The sequence below is a fragment of the Phasianus colchicus genome, chromosome 20 (assembly GCF_987193195.1).
Source record: "Phasianus colchicus chromosome 20, bPhaCol1.hap1.1, whole genome shotgun sequence".
In the NCBI taxonomy this organism is placed as follows: domain Eukaryota; kingdom Metazoa; phylum Chordata; class Aves; order Galliformes; family Phasianidae; genus Phasianus; species Phasianus colchicus.
Window position 1 is genome coordinate 3,787,506 of NC_143455.1, and position 12,431 is coordinate 3,799,936.

Consider the following 12,431-nt stretch of genomic DNA (forward strand, 5'->3'; position numbering starts at 1 on the left):
ACAAATAATCCTTTCCAGTTTACTTACAAGTTCTCTATACAACATTTAGCAAAAGATACACTAATAAGCTAAGTCAGAACTTTTATATTCAACATATAAAAAGCATATTTAAGATCAGCAGCTTATCGCAGGTGAAAAAGCTGAATGCAATTAGGGGAATTTCTCCATAGAAAGAGGCTGTTCTGAAGGAAGTCGATGGGAAAACCCAACTGGTTTGAATAATGATCACAACCCAAATAATTATGAAAGTTTGTGGTTTCAATGAAAAAAGAAAACTGAAGACTGGGAGTTTCTGCCCTTTTGACAGACATGTACTGAATACCACCACACTAATCTCACAGTTTTTCAGTTAAGAACTTTCCAGATTACTCATATCTAACTGCAAAACTAATTCAGAACTCTAACACTATTCTGCTGAACTTGATACAAAAAGTACTCTATATTTAATTATCTTCTCTAAAAAAAGAACAAATTAAAACGCACAGTATGAGAGGCATAATAAAATGTGCTATATATCAGCCTTTATAATATCAAGAGCCAAACAACCAAATTATTCAATGAAATAAATGACATCTGATCTCAATTACTCAATTTTTAGAAAGAAATAACACAACACACTACTTAGTCCATTTTTTTAACCATCAGTAAGTGCTTCAGTAAGCTCTAAATATACCTTCCATTATGTGCAATATTCCAAACTTGCTCCCTAGCAAAATCATTCAAAGAAAAGCATTCAGGCAGGAAATGTACTTCATACTGCAACTACTACTAGAAAGCTGTTTCTGTTTTAACCCTTGGAGTTTTAATAAATTCTGAGGAGCCTTTTTGTTAATACAAAGTACAAGAAGTAACTGATGTTCTGAATAAGTCTGTGACGTACCTACAGCCAGTAATTGCACAGCTCTGTTGCCAAGAGATTTATGCACAGAACCTCACATTTAAGTAAATCCACTCTGCACGCTTTATTAACGTTAAGGTAACACAACAGAACTTTAGGTAATTAAAGTTTAATTAGTTTATTACAAATTACATGGGATTTCGTACTAGAACATATAGTCATTCTCTGTAACTCACAAAATCCTCACAGCAAAACCAAAAAGGACCAAGAACTGCCTCAAAGTCATTATTCAAGTGCTTGATTTTCTTCTTGCTGGTTACCCTGAAAAGTAACACAATAAGAATGATTACAGTGTGACATTCAAATACTGAAATGTCTGCATTATTTCAACAAATATTACCAGCACATTATCCTAATAATCTCTAACTCTAAAGCAATGGAAAATCAGTCTGTTTGTGCTTTTGTACATGGAGTAGATACAGCAAGAACAACATCTTACACTTTTGATGTATGCAATTTCACTACAGCAAAATACAGATCAACATTAATAGTTTATTTTGTTGTAATGCTTAAGTGCATTATGTCTCAGATTAATCACCTAATCTTCTGGAAGGAAAAAGCAAACATGCAGCAATGCTTTAAGTTATAGCAGTGAAAGAATCACAGATTGTGGTTTGTCTTTTCTTCCTATTATGTTATTAAAAAAAAAACTACGAACACTGAAAACCAAAAATAGTACATGCAGAGTTTTTAATTCAATTAAGAATTTTTGTCACTCTTCAGCCACACTTAGAGAGGATCTAAGTGCAGACTAGTCTTCCTCACCCAGTTGCTGCTGCATTTTTTAGTATTTATTTTGTATTTGTGTTACTTGTATATACTTTTCTTTTTTTAAACTTCATTTCCTAAAGAATCAAGGCAAGAAGTTACACTGCTTATCAAATCCCAAGAAAGCCATCTCTATCGTGATAACATCTCAGGAACTTAAGTCCAGGTAAAGGTGTTTTTTCAATATCTGGTGCTCAAATACTGTGGAAGAAATCCCAAATCCCCGCCCCCACTTCCTTTAAAAAAAAAAAAAAAAGAACATAATGCCTATTCAACTACTTTGACTTAATCTTCAATATTGTCAGAGTACATTACAAATACTAGAAAACAAGCAACAACAATAAATTATCAGTGGTTTTTTTTATCTGCTTTGATAGCTTTGGACTTTTCACACAAAAAACCAGAAAATAATTTGAATCTCGCTTGGTTAGTACCCTAAATTATAAAGGTGGAAGTTAATAACAGAAGCAGCATTAAAGAAGAACTTCACATTCAGGAAGCTAACTGGACATGTTCAGTAATGCTTCCTTGTGGCGACATCCTGCCAGCAACGTGCTGAAGCTATTTCTATATATTCTTTTCTTCCTGCTTTCTTTCAGCATTTCAACTCTTCTTAACAGCCAGAACTCAAAAAGCCACACACTATACTTGGCAAGAATCTTGAAATCCCAGTGTCCCAGATGCTTGACTCCCTTCACTGTTTCTCCATCAACTTAATTCTCTCCAACAAGAGCAAGCTTTGAAAGCTAACACCGCAGGGCAAGACTCCAAAAAACAAGATAAAAACCAAACATTAAAGCCACGAAAAAAACAAATGAATTTGAAGTGTTTTTCCTTCATTATATTTGCTACTTGCAAATATATGTTTTCAGCCAGCCTACCTGACTAGATAGTAAATGGCCTAGAATAAAACAGCTGCTTTACAATTATCAATGTATAATTTCCAATAAAGCAACTTCAACAAGACCTTGCTGCAGAAACAACATGTGCATGGTTCTTTGCCTGGCCCTTATATAAATTACACACATTAAAAAGACATACTCAGTAATTTCTGAAACAATAATATCAACAGAAAAACATAGCACTCCACTGCCTGAAAAGCAGTAGCTATGTTCTTCATCTCCACCCTTTAAAAGAAGCATAGTATCACACCTTTACAAACAATGGATTTTTAAAGGTTGTTTTTTTTTTTTTTTTCCCCATTTAACACTGTTCCTTTTCGGAATGAAACCCACTATTTTCTAAAACAACTAAGGACCTTGCACATCTATCTATAAAGCCATGGAGTTACACCTTACTTCTAAGGCTCAAGTGCAGATATTAACATGACTTTATGCAAATACTTAATCATCATATGAATTTCCCACAGCTACAAAGAACCCCCCAGTCCCATTATCACTGTACCTCAGTAATACACTATAAACGAAAAACAAAAATATTACTGATTGATGTGGTGTTCACAGACTGGAACACACAACAGTTACTGTACTCACAGACAGACTACACAACTACTTCTCCACTTCAGGTAGGTTAATCTTCCACTAAAGAATTCCTTGTTCTTAAACTGTTGTCTTTCTTTATCTTTATACAACTAACACTGTATACCTGCCTGATCATTTGTACATACAATCAGCATGAATTCAACCCCCTCCCCCCCCCAATCCCAAACAACTTCTCTAATATTGCTCACATCTAAAAAACGGTAGAAATAAACAATCAATTAAGAACAATCTCACCTGTAGAAAGTCAGTCCCAGGAATTAAAGTATTGCAGCACTCCAACCTAAAACTATGTTGTCCCAGAAAAGTGCTGTTTTGAAGAATTAACTTGAAATTTTCAGCTTCATCAACACTGGTATTTCTTTTCTCCTGATCAAGCTTCCAGTAATTCTTCTGAGCCAGTGAATTACTTCCAGAAGCCCAACATATTCACCTACTAAAATTAAAAGTAAAAACAATTAGGGAGGACACACAAACACACACCAAAACCAAAAAACAAACAAAAACAGCGAAAAACAAAATTGAGACAAACACATTACACACATTACATACTTCATATTAGCGAAGGGTTTGGACACACCATGCAATGCCAATGCAATGTCCTAGGATCTCAGTGTCCCCCTGCACATATTAAAAGATACATTTGTAAAAGGTCTGATAACTAAGACATGAAGAAAATTATAATTATTCACTAATACTTGTGGATAATTGAAACCTAAATAGATAGTAAACGACAAGCATACCTATTTGAGGCTCCTCTGATCTCTCAACTGTGAATGCCTCAGTTACTGATGACACTGCAGTAAAAGACATCAGCAGTCGACTGATGGCGTGGTTGCCTCCTTGAGCACAGCACTACTTCTAAATAGGTTTATGCATCACTTCGTATGTGTTATCACTCGAACAGTCAACAAAGAAACATTTTTCTTTTCTAAAATGTTAAAGCATACACGTGTCTGTACACTGCATGACTGAAAACCTCGTTATTTACTAAGGCAGCCAATATTTCACATGTATCAGCTATTTTCTTGTTCCATTCACAGACTTCAGGAAGACAAGTCACTGAACAAGAAGTTTGCTGCGTAAACTCTAAGAAACAACTCTTCCAAAAACTCTCCCAGATGCTTCCCTCACAGTGACTGGAGTGATCATCCCCTTTCAAGTAAGGAAACAAAGCATGAATTGAATGATGTGACCTTCTGATAAGCTAAATTAAAAGTGATAATAAAAGTCAATACAAAACATTTTCAAATGTAAAACATGCAAACAGAATCCCATGGTATCACTAACGTGTTATCTGTCTCCACTGATGAGCAATGAGGTGGCATCTCTCGCTCTTCTTTCACAGTGACAATTTTGAAGTCTCCATATTCAGAACAAGCAGCCGCTTTAGACAGCTGGTCACCATCATCATACCTGCAAATCCAACCCAAAATTCTAATTGAAATGTATTGTTCTGTAAAGATATTTTGTTTTGTCTAGACTACCATTAGATATTTAACAATACAAACAAACAAAAAAAAAATTGAACAGAAAAGCTTCTAGAAATGATAGCCAAATTATACACTTTAGCATACAGCTGATTTTATTTTCTCATTCCTTATATATTCCCCTCTCAGCTGCAACCTTTTGAGTGCTATCAAGAAAATTATTTCATTTGCCCCCTTCACATATAAAGAAAGTACACTACTAACGTTCCGTCAGCTGCTATTAAGCAAGCACTGTCTGACAGTGTTCTGTCTTCTTTCACAGTAATTCTTCTCACATCCCTGGGGAGGGAACAGATGGGAGCTTTTGTCAGTGGGTCATAGCTGTCATACCTAGAAATAAAACACAGCTGATGTGGATGCCAGGAATTTACATGGTACTATTAAACAGAAGAGTACATTGACAGTCTACTCACAAGTCCAATAAAAACCCAGCAACTTCTGCATCGTTTCTGAAATCCAGTTTTTCCTTCAGTGTCAGCCATCGGTCAATATGATTTCCAACATAAATCCTGGTTTTCCCTCTCCTCCTATCAAGACTTTGCTTTCTCTTTTTCTTTTCCAAAAAAGACAACACCGGGGGTCTTCCACACCTCTTTGTTGGTAGCGACATTGGAAGCCTAGTAATAAAGAACAGATCACTTAGGGAGAAAAGGTTATACCTTAACCCTGAGAGCCACGGCAGCAGAAGCTGCTCCCAAACATGGGACACGCTTCACTTCTACGAAATGAAGGCCCCAAAGCTCCGCGATCACCTCACGAGCTGCGGCGCCCGCCCCTCCCCAGGCTCCTCCCGCCCCCGCCCCGCGCCCGCAGCCCCCGCCGCTCTCAGAGCGATGCTTCCAGTCGTGCCGCAGCGCGGGGCCCGCCGCAGCCCGGCCTCCCGCCATCCCCGAGACGAACGACCGCCCCTCGCGGCCTCCCGAGCCGCCGGCCGGCCTACCACCCCTACCACCTATCCGCCTCCTACCTGCCCTCGCCGCGAGGTGCTTCCCCTCCTCCCAGGGAAGCCGCCCGCTCACAGCCCGCAGCGGCGCAACTCCCGCCGGAGGTAAACAAGGGACACATGACCGGCGCTGCGCGCACTGATGACGTACGGCCTCGCTGCGATGAGGCGCGTAATGATGACGTCACGCTCCGCTGTGATGGCGCGCGGGAAGCGGCGCGCGCTGATGACGTCCCGCCCGCTGTGAGGGGCGCGTTGGGAAGCGTGCTGGAGTAGCGGTTCTAAGCCTTAAAAATCCTTTTTGAAATGTTAAAACGCGCGGTCAATTACGGATTCTTCTCCTCACAGCAGCATTTAAAGACGCTGAGGGTAGAAGCAGTATCTATAGGGTACCAGCGCTGACAGGAATCAGTCCTGAGCTGGAAGGGACCCGAGAGGATCGAATCCAACACGGAGCCGCCCCAAAGCAGGAGGCGCTTCCCGTCCTACACACCTCCAGGGATCACTTCTAATTCGGCTGCAGTGACGGCGGGTTTCCATGACTGGTAACCAACCGCACGACAGCCCCGTCACACCGCATCAGCGTTACCACGGCTGAGCAGATGGTCCTGTGGAAAAATCAACACTCATTGACACAACACAGCTTTAAACGTTCATTGCATAAGTCCAGAGTGTCACAGTGCGCCTCTGCCGTGCAACGATTCCCAGCGTGAATTGCAGGACACCTCGTGAGCAGCCAGACTGAGGAACAAAGCCAGGACCGTCCGCTCAGCTGCCTGTTTGACTTTGGCACTGAAAGGGAAATGCTAAATAAATCCTACGAAGAGCAAAATGAAACCCATTCCATTTGAAAATTGATTTCGAGTTGGAACCCGTTTGGAACACCAGATTTGAAAGCCATGCTGTCACAATGTATGATATCAGACATCCTGTCGGTTTCTTAGTGCTGCCATGCACTTCTGCTTACACACACATTCTTAAATAAATGTCTAAGAAAACAAACCACTTTTATTAGAAATATTTATGGGTAATTCTACCTAAAGAATGAAAGGACAATCACACCTGCTGGTTTTATTTTTCTACTGTCAATTTTGATGGTTAACATAAGTTAAAGAAGTAAGCTCAAAAAGTAGGAGATGACTGAAGACACTGTAGCAACATTTATTTGACTGCTGAAACTGCTAAGAAACTCAAATAACATATTTTTGTTCTTCTTTTGTCCAATATTTAGATAACTTGAAAATTAAAAAAAAAAGTTAAACTTCTCATTATCTTTTATCATTTACAACAGAATCTCAGCAGGTTTATTTCAGCGTGCAAGTTAATTGCAAATTATAATCTGTAAAAGAAGTCTTGTAGCATAATTACAGGATCTCTCGCAAATAGCAAAACTTCTCTGTGATGAGTATATATAAAGATAATCTCTTCTATTTTGCACTTTTCATTTTAAAAAATGTTCAAAATTTCCTCCTCTATCACCATTGCTTCTGTAAAATAGTTATTTGGTGATGATGTTCCTAAATGTGGCTATTTAAAAGGCTTTTTAATAATTATTTCTATCTCCTTCACAAATACAGTTATTGTCTTTATAAATGGATTCATATTCCAAGTAACAGAACTGTGTTAACTATTAACAGATGTTTAGGCTTTGAAGTTCCTGTTTATCTTGAAGTCAGAAAGCTGCTTGGAGAAGCAACAGGGTATTAATGCCTTTTACTTCTCCCAGTAATTCTGAAACAAAATCAGCTATGTAGTGACTCACATTTCTTGCTAACTTGGTAGGTTAAGCAAGTTACTGCTCTTAAGTACACTTGTAAAGTTAACAGTAAAGCTGCTAACTTTAAAGTCTATGTTCTCAACCATGAATTAAACAGATAACATTTTCAAAGCTTTTATGAAGCAAACATATCTCACCATGTGTAGTATATCTGTTCCTCTCACTAAGGAGGTCTGCTAGCAGCATTAATTTCTCATGCTCCACTTGATTCTGGCCATGTGACAGACACAGAAAAGAAATGTTTTTAATCCTAGCAATATTTATATTAATGTCGATTTTACCACTTGGATGTCCGTGTCAGTAAGCTTTATGTTTTGCCCTGACCTCTCTCACACAAGTCCTTTAAGAAACATGCAATCTGAGTACAATGAAGTGTATGTTACAAAACAGCAGCAGCTGCCACTTAGGAATGAAATTTCAATATTCCAGACTCAGCAAAAGTTAAGGTTGATTTTCCTCTAAAGCAGTGCAGAGAAATCTAGGTGCAGTGTGCTGCCTCCTGCTGAACCACAACTGTAGCTGTGCAGGGAAAGATTTCAGAGTTTTATACAGTTTTTGGCACTCTATCCATTATATTACTTCGACATTATCACGTTCTCCCTCCCCTCTTGCTGTCAACTTCTTGCTGTAAGTTTCAGCTGTATTATCACCTTCCTGTGGATAAATATTTTGCTATGCTTCATTAGTTTCCCACAAAAGCATCTCACTGTTGAGTTCCAGCATGTTCAGCTTTCAAACACAAGCACAGAAGTATAGAGTAATGTACTTCACAAGCTTGTGAAGCCTACTGTCTTCTGAAGCATGTAATTTTCAGTACAAAAGGCACTATGTTGCTACAAGAGCGATCAGAAAATGCAGCAGTGTTTAAATACTCCACTTATTTCACATTTTAAATGCATTTGTAAGACAGGATTGTAGAAGTGCTCTCTGTAAATACTAATGCAGACTCCATGTAATACAACAAAAACCACACAGAAAACAAGTTTATCTGTCTAAGCAGCCCGTTTCCAGAATGTGTAGGGATGCTTGATTCTTTGTGTGGTATATTCTCAGTTTCCAGTTATCAGTGACTATGAAAATAAGAGGCTGAATCCAAAACATCATACTGAACAGCCACAGAAAGACCCATGCTCTGAAAACTGCACCCCTTCATGATTTACTCCGAGAATAATACTGATACCCAATTAAAAAAAAAATAACAGAGTACAACAATGAGATTTGCTAACCCAAGCAACTCTCATCAGCTCACTCTCATCATCAGTAGCTTTAACACTTCTGTTTCTCTTCTAGCCCCTAGCAGAATTAACAGCACCTATTTGTTAGAGGAAAGATAGGAACACATTCAAAACCATGGGCATGATCACCACACAACTCATCCCAAAGTCTTTGTGCTTGTGTTAAATCCTTAACACCTTCAGAACAACCCAATTTATTAAGAATGGCAGAGGAAAGCAAAAAAAAAAGGAATTAAAAGAGAAAAAAAATAGCCCTAGTGATGATGCAGGCCTTCCATAAGCGTTTTGTTTCATGCCAGCTGGGTGTCTAACAATACCGAGAAGCACAAACTGCTTTCAGCTTCACATACTGCATCACAAAGCTCAGACTGAGTGGAAACAAAATTTCAATACCAAAGCCAACACAAATCCTCTTACAAGTGGAGGTTGAGTTTATGGCCCTGAGTACTTCTGGGCTACTTACCTGTGCTTCAGGGCTGCCGTTTTTTGCCCACATCTTCCCTGCTTCTCCTTTGAGGAGCCAGTACTGAAACCCATGCCTGTTGGGTACTATGGATAAAGAGGGCGAGCTAAAAGATGTGTGAGTGTTTCTACTACTTTCTGAGCACTTTGAGAAGAGAAACGACGACATATTCCACTCACAGAAGTCAGCTGAGCAATGCTTGCCTGGAAATCTCGCAATACCTGAGCTGAGGAGTTAACAACACTCTCAGCTCAGCTCCTTCTGGGCCTCTTCTTCTTTTTAAGCACTCCAGCTAGATAAAGAATGAGTATTTACTGCACCAATACAATATTTACACATTTTTTATTACTGATGCGTCGCTGGTTGGATGGACAGAGCAAAACAGGGCAGGAGTGAAGCCTGCAGGTAGCTGTGTGGGAAACACACCGTTCTGGCAGACAGCTCAGCAGTGCTGTTTGTGCACACCGTGTGTTGAATTCACACCCTGAGGTAGATGGGAAGGGCCTCCAGGTATTCACAGAACATCTGAGAAGTGCAGTGGAGCAGTGTGAGCTGAGCCAGGGCTGAGCTCAGCGAGCAGGGAGTGCTGCATGGCACGAGGAGCAGATGGCAGTGCCAGAGCCCAGAAACAGCGGGAGGGAGAAAGGACAGTGATAAAACCTGAGAGAATTGCACGCAGACAGGCGCTGCCCTGTGCTAATGCTGTCATCTGAGCCCCGAGGCAAGGCCCTAAAGGGCCAGAAACCCACAGCACTCCTCTTGTTGGGAGTTGTTTCTCTGCAGCAGAGGTTTTACAGGTGTTATTGCAATCCTCGTGCCTGTGCTGAAGGGAACTTCTGGACTAAGCTGTGTAACCCTGAGGCCTCGGGGTCTCAGCTTGAGGAGAACAACGCAGAGCAGAATGCAGGAGGTGCTCCAGACGGGGAGAACACCTTCACCCGGGGCTCGTTCCTCAGCCCTGTGCCTTCAGGGTCAGTGGGTGCCCTAAGCAGCCTGTGGGTGAGGCAGGGCGAGCTGCAGGGCTCTGAAGGGGCCGGAATGGTTCGGGTTGGAGGGAGCGCACACCCAGCCGGGTCCTGCCGTGGCGGGCTGCTTCTTAACAGCTCAGGCTGCCCAGGTCCCCATACTAATAGAGTCAGGGCATAAATAGGGGAAAAAAAAATATGGAACGCTTCACGAATTTGCGTGTCATCCTTGCGCAGGGGCCATGCTAATCTTCTCTGTATCGTTCCAATTTTAGTATATGTGCTGCCGAAGCGAGCACGAATAACTCTGCTTTCCGAACAGTATTTATAGCGCAGAGAACTCAGCTCTCAGAGGATAGGGTGAGCCCGCGGTAAGGCAAGCACAAAGCGTGTGCTGGGGGACACAGACAGCGCACAGCACTGGCAGAGGTGCGGGGCAGCGTACGGGGAGCGGACGTGAGGGGGCGAATCTCCCCTAGCGAGCACCGCGCTATGCAAATGTGCGCGCGGCACTGTGGGGCGGCGGGAGGGCCGGGCTGCCCGCTGCTGTGAGGCGGCACCGTCCGGCTTCGTTTGTTTAGTTTTGGTAGGGCTTTAAGGCCGGCAGCGCTCGGTTCTTCGGAGTCGGCGCTGTTTCTGCTGTTGGACATCGGGAGTTTGTGCTTCGTTATCCGCAGCGGTATCCCGCTGGTTTACGTCTCACGTCGTTTCGTCTGGTGTCTGCACAGCGCACGCAGCAGCTCAATTCGGGGGGAGCCGCGAAGTCGGAGGGGGGGCCGTGTTTAAGCAGCAACGGCTGAAGTCGAGGCGTTGGGACGGGAGCTGTTTTAAGCGCCGCCATGAAGGATTGAAAACGAGGAGCAGAGTGCCGCAGCGGAAGCGTGCTGGGCCCATAACCCAGAGGTCGATGGATCGAAACCATCCTCTGCTAGCCTTACTTTTCGCTCTGGGTCGGACAGCCGTTAGCACGAGCGGCACTCGTGCTGGGCTGCGTCGCCGGGCGCAGCCGGGCCGCTCTCTGTCGGTTCGGTGTGCGGTCGGTGTGCGGTCGGTCTGTAGCGCTGCCGCGGGACGCGCTCGGTGCGATGGGGACACGCAGCTCTGCGCTGGAGGCTGTTTTTATTCCAGCCCGGCGCAGTGCTTCAGTCCTGCAGTCACTGCACTGCGTGGTTTTCCGTCCCATCCGCTTCGTGGCACCCCCAGTCACCTTCTGTGGGTCAGTTCACACCAGTGCTTGTGATAACGGTACGTGCATCTTCTCAACCGAAGCAAGTTGACGAAAGATGCGTGAAAGCAAAACGGGCCTACAGGTACGAAGTGAAAGTCAGTGCCGTGGTGCTGCTTGTAATTTTCAGTATTTGTTCGGGCTGTGTTTGTACTGGCAGTGAAGTGATGGAGGGCTTAGTGGTTGTGTTTCATGTTAAGGCGCTTCTGAAATGGCATTGTTTTCACTGCGGTGATGGCTGCGATAAACGAACAGTGGGATTCGTCATGCGGGCTGCACGGGAGAACGAAGAGAAGAGCAAACCTATAATGAAGGTCATGGGGCGCTTTGCTGTCCGACTCCCTCAATAGGAGTGCTTGGGAGGGCTCTTCTAAGCGGTTCCATGGTGTAATGGTTAGCACTCTGGACTCTGAATCCAGCGATCCGAGTTCAAATCTCGGTGGAACCTAAGAGTTTTTGTGCGGGAGCCGATTTGGTGAATGGCCGCAGTGGTGGGGAATTCGGTGATTTGTTGGCTTTTGGAGCGCCGTGAATTACTGACCTGTGCTACCGAAAATCAGAGGTAAAGGGGAGTAGAAAAGCCAGAGCGCCTCGCATTTTTTTCGCCTATATTTTTGCGTTTACTTATTGCATGTAGGTCACCGCATCGCTACGTGCCTTATCTGTGTAATTTCAGACATGCTGCAGCGTGCTGAAATGTAACCGGTTCCTTTCTGCGCGGTGAGCAGCCCGTGTGAAAGCAGGAACTCGGTGCCAGCAGAGCACGAGGCCGCCTGCTGAGCTCCGCAGCCCCTCCTGCTGTTCGCTTCACGTGTTTGAAAGCAGCAGTTCTCCTGCGCTTTGTTTCTCCCAGCAACCTCTGCCGCGTCCTGCAGTTAATAATTCAGCTGTCGTTATACGCGAGGACATCGAATGGAGCAGAAGGGCAGAAGGAAGGCGAGCGGTTGGGCTGCAATCAGCGCCGTGCTCAGCGCTCGGTTTCAGTGCGGGGTTTTACTGCTGAACATTGGGGTGAATTTATTATGCAGCACAGCAGAGCCGAGTGCCACCGCGCGGTTCTATGGTGTAATGGTTAGCACTCTGGACTTTGAATCCAGCGATCCGAGTTCAAATCTCGGTAGAACCTGATGGAGAGGGGTCATTTTTTCCACGACGGCGCAAAGTTGAG

General features: G+C 43.2%; 1 protein-coding gene and 3 non-coding genes across 8 annotated transcripts; 2 read left to right on the forward strand and 2 right to left on the reverse strand.

Moving 5' to 3' along the window:
* Window positions 1–991: 991 nt before the first annotated feature.
* LOC116232640 (uncharacterized) lies at window positions 992–6,197 on the reverse strand. Of its 5 annotated transcripts, none has more exons than XM_090121711.1 (8): window positions 5,623–6,197; window positions 5,069–5,272; window positions 4,860–4,985; window positions 4,456–4,581; window positions 3,909–3,962; window positions 3,718–3,786; window positions 3,403–3,601; window positions 992–1,159 (listed from the first exon to the last, which is right to left on the reverse strand). In XM_090121711.1, exons 1-5 carry the CDS (start codon window positions 5,718–5,720, stop codon window positions 3,947–3,949), a joined length of 570 nt encoding a protein of 189 aa, XP_089977837.1. In that variant the 5' UTR covers window positions 5,721–6,197; the 3' UTR covers window positions 992–1,159; window positions 3,403–3,601; window positions 3,718–3,786; window positions 3,909–3,946. The 5 variants fall into 5 exon arrangements, with proteins under 5 accessions (XP_089977837.1, XP_089977835.1, XP_089977833.1 ...); XM_090121709.1 differs by having other exon boundaries at window positions 3,909–4,063; XM_090121707.1 differs by having other exon boundaries at window positions 3,909–4,096.
* A 4,033-nt stretch (window positions 6,198–10,230) lies between these two features.
* Window positions 10,231–10,337, reverse strand: LOC116232682 (U6 spliceosomal RNA). Its single transcript, XR_004167739.1, has one exon. It is a non-coding gene; the product is annotated as a U6 spliceosomal RNA (small nuclear RNA).
* A 1,302-nt stretch (window positions 10,338–11,639) lies between these two features.
* Window positions 11,640–11,711, forward strand: TRNAQ-CUG (transfer RNA glutamine (anticodon CUG)). Its single transcript has one exon. It is a non-coding gene; the product is annotated as a tRNA-Gln (tRNA).
* Window positions 11,712–12,317: 606 nt separating this feature from the next.
* TRNAQ-UUG (transfer RNA glutamine (anticodon UUG)) lies at window positions 12,318–12,389 on the forward strand. The gene has a single exon. It is a non-coding gene; the product is annotated as a tRNA-Gln (tRNA).
* Window positions 12,390–12,431: the final 42 nt, after the last annotated feature.